Source organism: Eucalyptus grandis, chromosome 4 (genome assembly GCF_016545825.1).
Source record: "Eucalyptus grandis isolate ANBG69807.140 chromosome 4, ASM1654582v1, whole genome shotgun sequence".
In the NCBI taxonomy this organism is placed as follows: domain Eukaryota; kingdom Viridiplantae; phylum Streptophyta; class Magnoliopsida; order Myrtales; family Myrtaceae; genus Eucalyptus; species Eucalyptus grandis.
The window spans coordinates 8,138,994-8,148,629 of record NC_052615.1 but is presented as its reverse complement, the minus strand read 5'-3'; the positions used below and the strand labels follow the sequence as shown (position 1 = coordinate 8,148,629).

General features: G+C 40.8%; 1 protein-coding gene across 1 annotated transcript; it reads left to right on the top strand.

The window, feature by feature from the left end:
• The first annotated feature begins 8,760 nt into the window (after positions 1 to 8,760).
• Positions 8,761 to 9,282, top strand: LOC120292470. The gene has a single exon (XM_039310670.1). It carries the CDS (start codon positions 8,761 to 8,763, stop codon positions 9,280 to 9,282), a length of 522 nt encoding a protein of 173 aa, XP_039166604.1.
• Positions 9,283 to 9,636: the final 354 nt, after the last annotated feature.

Sequence of the window (9,636 nt, the reverse complement as noted above, 5' to 3'; positions counted from 1 at the left end):
GGGCTCGCTTTAAATCAATCACTGAATTAGTGACCCAATCCGGCCCAACGACTGACTGCCGGCAGGTCGTTGGGCCCTAACTTTATATAGAAAAATGACCGTTGGGCTAGGAAAAAAAAAGAAAGAAATCTTTATAAATTGGTTCAATTCCTCTCATTTTTCAATATTTTTCAGTCATCACTCACACACCACTTTCAAACGTTCTAATTCTCTAAAATCGTCTGTCAATTTCATTTAATTCTTTCCTTCTTACTACAAGTTAATCGTGTGACAATGCAAAACAACATCAATAACAATCCATACCCAATCATCTCAATTTAATATGTACTTTATTGTGCACTTGACATGAGACTCGTTTAGTGAATTTTGCAATGACTATATATATATATATATATATATATATGTGTGTGTGTGTGTGTGTGTGTGTGTGTGTGTGTGTCAGCTTTTTCCTTGTAACAAGTTGAATCCAACAACAACAACAAGACACAACAACCTGAGGATTCGGTGGATTTGCAAGGGTGAACACTGGAAGCTACTCCCACCAAGACGCTTCTTTGGACATGCCCCTACCCTTGAAGAAAACCCCCAAGCAACTGTTGCATCGAGTTTCGTGGAGAAAAATGTCCAAGGTCTAGAAGACATTCCGACTCAAGATCGATGCCAATGGGGTCAAGAAAGCTATTTATGTTATGTGGTAGCAAATTAAAAGGCGAATCGTCAAGCAGGTAGAGCCACCTAAGGAGGAAAGGAATCAGCAGGAGCTTGCATACAGCAGTTATTCATCAAGAACCAACCCATTCAGCTTTTAGTGATACTACAGATGATTTGAGCTCCAGCAGTTACTCATCAAGCAACCAACCCATTCAGTTTCACACATGATATGTATTAAATTGGCAGATAAGGAGGGTGATTAATTCTTCAACGAAACAGTATTGGCCATGGAGGCAAAATTCTTCAAATATTACAAGGATATTGGCCTACTTTTTAGGTATCCACACTCTTGGATCCGAGGTTCAAGTGGCTCAACTGGGACTAGGTGAGGTGGTCTAAATGGGTCGATATTGATGAATTGATTTCGGAATATGCAGCTGCATACACCAATCGAACAGATTTAACAAGTTCCACCCAACAGACAGATGCACCCTCATCAAGCCATGCCCAAAAACCTATATAATTTTTGTTTTGTAAGAGGAAGAACACTCCACAGCCTTCCACTAGGTATTGGCCTTCATCTACCAATGAGTTGGAGACATAACATAGAAACAAACTACTCAGTACATTAATAGAGTCGGCGAAGACAATTCGACATTCTCATATGGGGGAAGAAGAGAGCCACTAGTTTTCTGATTCTTTCCACAATGCCCCATGACTTATTGACCCAATTGGCAAGTGTGGTACCATCAAAGTCTATTTTCCACATAGACCAAAGAAAATGTGTATAGCCTGTTTATGAAAAATTCAGAAAGGGTTGTGACATTTAATGATTGGTTTCAACAATAATTGACTCGAGAAGACCTGTGTCCAACATAAACAAGAGGGCAATGATGATATTCTATCATTCGGACCATTGTGAGGGATACGGTGTCGAAGACATGAATTTATTAGACATTCTCTTTGATGTCATTTTTGCGTAATTGTTATCAGAGCATCATTATGTATAATTTTTCTTTGCAAATTATTCAAGATGCACTTGCATCGATATATTGATTTAATTGAATGAGTTTTTTTTTTCGGTTTTTTTTCCTCAACTGTTTCTTTTATTATTAAAACTTGAAAAAATAATTCATTAAAAAAATTAAATTAATTTTTATTCAGATGAAGGGTATAGGCCGACGCGGCCCAGTGGACGCTTCTACCAGCGCTACTAAATTAAATTAAATCCAAGGAGTGCTACAAGTACCCGAAATGAAATGAACAGACTAATGGGGTACTCGCGATGTGAGGCCTTAACAAATAAGTTCGTGACATGTGGGGATTCTGGTGCAGGGGAAATCCGCGATGGACGGTAGTCATGAGAACGCGGGCGAACGATGATTTGTCATGTCTCGAGACGGCTGATGGGAAGTCCACTAGAATAGTTTATGGATAGACTAAATCATTTCTAACTAGCCCTGCTCCAAATCCACCGGGCCACAACTCCTTAAAACACTTCGACTGGATAGAGATAACTAGGATGCTACCACCAATCCTATGTTATTTCCGCAAAAAACGTTAAGTAAAATTTATGGAAAATTATCCAAAAAAAAACCCTAAACTTAATTACTAATTAAATACCGAACATTTTTTTGGCAATTTAATCTCAAATTTTGGTCAAAACTAAAGAACACCGACCGACCCATGTGGTATAGTAGCATTGGACATAGATAATTGTTAATAATATTTTAATATTTTTGAATTTTTTATTTTCTTTTCTTTTCTTTTAATTTTCTAACCCTAGGCCGGTGATCCTCACTTGGTCTAGGCAAAGGCCTTTGCGTTCTCACTAGATCTAGGCGAGGGCATCCTACCCTTACCTTGGCCAAGCTAGGCAAGGGCATTACAGCCCTCGTTGGCTAAAGCAAGGGTTGCTACACCCTCTCAAGATTAAACATCCATTTTCGTGATCTATCCCTCTCAAAATCTAATTTTGGATCAATAGAAAGATTGAAACTTTGAAAGTGCTTAAATTATCAATCAAGTTTATCTATTAAATTGTCAGTTATCTATCAAGCAACCAATTCACTTTTCACACATGATATCAATTAAATTGGCAAATAAGGAGGGTGACAATTCTTCAATGAAACAGTATTGGCCATGAAGGCAAACTTCTTCAATTTGGCCTGCTTTTTAGGTATCCACACTCTTGGATCCGAGGTTCAAGGGAGCTCGATTGGGACTAGGTGAGAAGGTCCAAATGATTCGGATATTAATGAATTGATTTCGGAATATGTAGCTGCATACACCAATTGAACGGATTTAACGAGTTCCACCCAACAGACGGATGCCACCCTCATCCAGCCATGCTCGAAAAACCTATATGGTCTTTGTTTTGTAAGAGGAAGAACACTCCACGGCCTTCTACTAGGTATTGATCTTCATCTACCAATGAGTTGGAGACATAACATAGAAACAAACTACTCCAAGTACATTAATAGAGTTGGTGAAGACAATTTGACATTCTAATATGGGGAGGAAGAGAGCCAGGAGGTTTTGACAATTTCGACAATTTTGGTCAGAAACTGCTAACACAAATATTGATCGACTTATGTGGCACGGTAGCATTGACATAGACAATATTTTAATATTTTTTTTTTAATATTTTTTTTTTTTAATTTTATTTTTCTAACCCTAGGCCAATGATCCTCGCTTAATCTTGGTAGAGGCTTACATGCCCTCGCCAGCCACAAGCAAGAGTCACAATGCCTTCTCAAGATTAATCATCCACTTTCATGACCTATCCCTCTCAAAATCTGATATCAGATCAATGGAAAAGCTTGAACTTTGGAAGTACGTAAACTATCAGCCGAAATCTGTCCCTAAATCTCGGCCTTCAAACGAGGCCCATCAGTTTCCCAAATTCTCTCGTTTTGCAGAGCTGTCTCTACTGCCATGGTAGTTTAATCTCTAAACCATAATCTCTGACTTCTTCTTCATTCCTCTTACCTTGTCTTCCTTTCCATGTTAACTTGCCTTGCGAGCTTTCATGCTGTAACCTCTCTTCCAAGCCATGGCTCTTGAATTTCGACCCACTCGTATCTCTTTTCTTACTGTGCAACCCATTCCCACTCGCATTCATCATCTCACCACGCTCCCCATCTCTAACCGCAATTGACCTCCGCCCCTTCCACACAGTTTTCTTTCCTTCTTCTTGCAATTGTCCTCTCTTTGTTGCCCTTGTCTATCCTCGTGCGATGGAGAAGATTCACCTCTGGATAACCCTTGTCTTCTACTCTTCAGTTCTACATGCATCAAATACTCTGTCCACAACATCCCCTCTATCCATCTTGCCCATTTGAAACATCGCACAATGGTCTGATTGTTGAACACAAGATTCCATCAACACCCTTTTATCCCAAACCTATGGCCTTTCAAACCAACCCAATTTATCCAACTTAATGCAACCCTGTTTTGACGGACTACCAATGGAGCACACTAACCTGAATGAAGACGCTCATCTGGCAGCTCTTTGCCAGCGATTGGGTCGCCTCTGGCCTGAACATCAAATCGAAGTCTATGATGAGGCTGCCCCGACAGACAAGTTAGAATAATGCAAACTTACACTGGTAGGCACAATCCTATTTAACCCTCCATTAATTTCCCGGCTTTCCAGAACACCATGAAACGAGCCTCGCGTACTAAAAATGTTGATATTTCCCAACCTGAAGTGAGGTTATATGTTGCTAAATTTACAAAAGAAGTTGACAAGCAGCGAGTATTAGAAAACGGACCTTGGCTGTTCTCACATTATTTAGTAATTCTCAAGCCTTGGTTGCCAAATACACTCCTCCACTGTTATGATTTCACAACATGTGTGTTCTGGGTTCAGATATTTGGGCTTCCTCTAGAAAGATGCACTGCGGATATGATTACTAAAGTAGTGAGACATGTGGGAACGGTGCTAGATGTAAAAGTGGAAGGCCGAGATGGTACCTTCGAACGGGGCAAGCTCGAATGGAAATGAATCTTCAAGACCCTCTAAAACCTGGCCAGTTGATTCGATTAGAAGGCAAGAATATATGGTTGGACTTCCATTATGAAAAAACTATCCCATTTTTGCTATTCATGTGGAGTCATTGGTCATTATGCTATGCATTGTCAAAAATTTCCGTATGATGAAGAAAAAATGGATAGGAGAGCCAATCTTTGTTACGGCCAATGGCTTCGTGTTGAAGTTAAGGAACATAGCCCCTTTTGGGTGGCCTTCTACGAGTTGAACAACAACGAAGAGGATGTGGATGAGATCATATCGGAAACTCCTCCGCCATCTCACCAAATCATACCAGTTGATCAGCAAAGCAAGGAACATGGCAAGGCACCTATTGAACCCCAACCAGATCCACCTAGTCTCACCTTAGCTGCACCTCCTCACTGCCGACCTCCTATGAGCGGAAAACTCATGGACTAGCAAACCTTGATGAATCGAATTTGATGGATACTCCCATTTTTGCTGTTGAAGAACCAAATAGATGGGCTGTGGTGACCAGCCCGAATAAGCCACCCCACCATAAATGAAGCTTCTAAGCTGGAACTGTCAGGGTTTGGGCAATTCCCTGACAATTCGAGCCTTGAGGGCCCTAGTAGCTCATGAAAAGCCCCATATTGTTTTTTTTTTATGCAGACAAAGAACCAACAACTAGTGCTGACAAAAATCCAAAAGAGATTGAACTTTGCAAACTGTATACTTGAAGATCCTATGGGAATAGCAGGAGGATTGGCGGTTTTCTGGAATGAGAGGGTTTCTATATCTACTGACAATCAAACAGCGTACTATATGGATATGATCTACACGGATAATGAAAATAGCTTACCTATGCGACTCACATGTGTTCATGCCCCTTCGGTGTACAGTCAAAGACATCGTATATCGGAAGAGCTGTGCCAAATCAGTAATTACAACACTTTACCTTGGGTGTGTATTGGTGACTTCAACGAAATTCTGTATCATTGGGAGAAATCAGGTAAACGCCTTGCAGATCCTTATTGTTTGCAATCTTTTCATACTTTTATAGATGTTTGTTCACTCATGGAAGTTGAAAGCAAGGGCTGTGCATACACCTAGGTTAACAATAGAGAGGGAGATGAGTTGATAAAAGAAAAACTGGATCGCGCTCTTTGTACAATGGATTGGCATATGACTTTTCCAGAGCCTGAGGTTTTTGCTTTACCTACCCTGGCCTCGGATCATAGCCCCCTTTTATTAACAAATGACGCCAATCATACCAAGAGAAGAAGAAGATTTACCTTTGAGGCGTTCTGGCTACAGGATCAAGAGTGCCACCACATAATAGCTGAATCCTAGCTCTCCCATCCAAGGTCGGCTCCTTCTATGTCAGTGAAACTCAAGGCTGTTTCTGCTACCCTTACCACTTGGAGTAAAATGAAATTTGCCAACGGTCTCCAACAAATCACCTATCTAAAACAACAACTCCAACAAATCATCAACCAACCTTATAACAACCATGATAACAAAGCTGTAGCTGATCTGCAAAAGGAAATCCAGCATCTATGGCAATCGGAAGAGCAATATTGAGAATTGCGATCTCGCATTAACTAGCTAAAATGGGGTGACAAGAACACAAAATTCTTCCATGCCTCTACTATTCAACACAGACAGAGAAATCGAATAAGCATGCTACAGGATGAAGATCAGACATGGGTTTGCGAACAAAAAAGACTCAAGGACATGACCCAAAATTATTTTATGACTTTGTACACATCTATGGGCTATCGTGATTATATGCCTCTATTGCTGCAATGCCCACAAGTGGTTACTGAGGAAATAAACAATCATCTCACACAAGCAGTTACTAAAGACGAAATTCGACAAGCAATCTTTCAATTGGGAGCCATAAAAGCGCCAGGCCCGGATGGACTAAATGGCCTTTTCTACCAACAACATTGGGATATTCTACAAGATGATCTACTCAGATTGGTCAAAGAATTTTTTCACTATGGTGTCTTAAATTAGAAAAATATCGCCTTAATACCCAAAGTACCCAACCCGGAATGCCTCGAACCTTATCGTCCGATCAGCCTCTACAACTATGTGTACAAGATCATCTCAAAGGTATTAGCAAATCATCTTAAACCTTGGTTACCACAATTGATTTCCATAGAACAATATGCTTTTGTTAGTGGTCACCAGATTCAAGATAACATATTAGTTGTACAAGAGGTCCTCCATCAGATTAGGGTCAGAAATAGAAAGAAACACTTTCAGGCGGTCCTAAAAGTTAGATCTGCAAAAGGCCTATGACCGGGTTGAATGAGATTTTCTACATGACTACATGCTCAAATTGGGTTTCCACACAGTAGGGTCCAATGGATCATGCAATGCATTACAACTGCTTCACTTAGTGTTAGATTTAATGGAGACAACCTCCCTTATTTTCACCCTTCTAGAGGACTTAGACAGGGCGACCCTCTATCTCCATATCTCTTCATCCTGGTAGCCAATATTTTATCCGTACTTATCCATCAAGCTCTACAAATGGGAAATCTCAAAGGTATTCGTTTAAATAGGTGGTGTCCAGTCCTTTCTCACTTACTGTTTGCCGATGATGCTATATTCTTCCTAGATGGCACACTTCAAGAATATCATAACCTCGCTAACCTCATAAATTAATATTGCATGTCAATTGGTTAGACTGTGAACGGAAATAAATCAGGCATTCTATTCAGCAAGGCGTGTCCTACTCGTCTACAAGAAAATTTGGCCAGCGAGCTTCGGGTTCCTACGATTACCAAGACTGGTAAGTACCTAGGCATACCATTAGACTGAGGAAGATCCAAAAAGGAGATGTTTGCTTGGATGTTAGGTCGAGTGAATTTGAAACTACAAGGCTGGAAAGAGCAGTTCATTTGAAGGGTGGTAAGGAAACTTTAATTAAAACAGTCGTCCAAGCAATCCCTCAATATGCGATGTCTATTTTTAAGATTCCTATCTCTCTATGCAAGTCTATTGAGTAGAAGATTGCCAAATTATGGTGGCAAAATACTAACAACAAGGCTGGTATCCATTGGAAATGATGGGACTCCCTTAAAACTAGAAAGGACACTAGTGGAATGGGCTTTTGAAACCTCATCACCTTCAATAAAGCCTTACTAGGTAAACAGGCCTGGTGTCTCATCCAAAACCCTACTTCCCTATGGGGTCAACTATTTAAAAAGCTTTACTATCATTCAAAGGAATTCCGGTATGCCGATAAAGGTGCAAGCCCATCTTGGGGCTGGCAGAGTCTACTGACTGGCAGAGACTCAATATTGAACCAAATTCAATGGTCTGTTGGAGATGGGAAAAACATCTCAATCCGCGAAGACATATGGCTTTCTAAGGGGACTATTGACGGTCTTGCACCCCTGGGAGAACCAACAAAGGTTGCAACTTTCATCTTACATGACCAGAATAGATGGAATGAAACTATGCTGCGAAATTCTTTTGATGATCAAACAGTTAATGAAATCCTTACTATTCAGCTTTGACCGCAATACACAGCAGATCAGATCATGTGGACAGGAACTCACAACGGCATATACACAATTAAGAATTCTTACAACTCCCTCAGAGATACAGCGACCAAAATGAACTCAGTAGCGCATCATCCTCCTTCCAAACCCCGCAACATATTTGGTGCAAGGTCTGGAAAATGCAAACATCGCCAAAGATTCGTATTTTTTTGTGGTCTTTATGCCACAATGCTATTCCTACTCGAGAGAATCTATATTACATACATATAATTCCAGATGCAGTGTGTCCTCTTTGCCAAGCACATTTACCAGAATTAACAGAGCACATATTTTTACTATGTCCATGGACGTGGAAGGTATGGTCTCACCCATAGGTTCACATCAAACCGGAGGCATATCACATACAACGCATTGATGCGTGGTTAACAAGTATATTGGAAGATGGAGCTCTTTTACTTGATTTGGCGACCCTCGCGCATCTTTTGTGGCAGATCTAGAAAGCGAGGAACAATTTTATATTTCGCAGACTCCCTTCGGATCCAGCACAGGTTGTCCAAGTGGCCCGAGCGAACACCTTGGTTGATCATCGCTTATATGGAGGTAGCACAGGTTAAGGCCTTGCTCCTCAGACTCTGCTTTGGCAGGCATCCACCGGATCCTCAATCCCTGAAGATTAACATTGACGGAGCCTTCACCCCTGCGTCTTTTGAAGGATCGGTGGCTTCTATTACCCGTGACCATTACGGTCGGATTGTTGATGGATTTACCAGCCGAGTCAATGCCTCTTTGGCTCTGCAAACGGAGACTCAAGCCCTTAATCTCACTCTCCGAAACTTATTGCAGAAAGGGCAAGCAACTCAACCACTTACCTTGGAATCGGATTGTCAAATTCTTGTAGATGCTGTGAACAACCTATGCTCAACGCCATGGGAGATTCGAGCGTTGCTCAACGAGGTTGCGACGTTGATCCCTGCTATCCCTAATCTGCGTATTACGTATTGCAGGAGAGAAGCGAATGAGGCCGCCAATTGGACTGCCAGAGCCCATAACTCCGAAAGCCTTCCTCCAAGCTGGCCCACTACTATTCCCCCTCTTTTTGGATATTTTATGTATTGACTCTATGGCACATGGCGGTCATCTTCGTTAAGTTATAAAGCTGCTCGTTTTCGATAAAAAAAAAAAAAAAAAAAAAAAAAAAAAAAACTATCAATCAAGTTAGCTGTAGCTTTGCTCTTGATGATAGGTGGACCACAAAATCCCACGCCATGCATGGAACTCGCAATCACATGGACCACATTCTGATTTTCTAAGGAAAACGACAATTCCCTTGAAATCTGAGAGAACCATTGAGGATTCTTCTTTCTTGGGTAATCGCCCATTGAGTAGTTTGTATTGAAGTATATTTATTAATATTAGAGAATATTGTTAGAAAGATATTATTAGATATTTGGGTTGATTTTCATTATTTTC

Bases quoted from the DNA above. Each gene is read 5' to 3' on its own strand.
- LOC120292470 (XM_039310670.1), top strand. From the start codon at position 8,761: ATGGAGGTAGCACAGGTTAAGGCCTTGCTCCTCAGACTCTGCTTTGGC.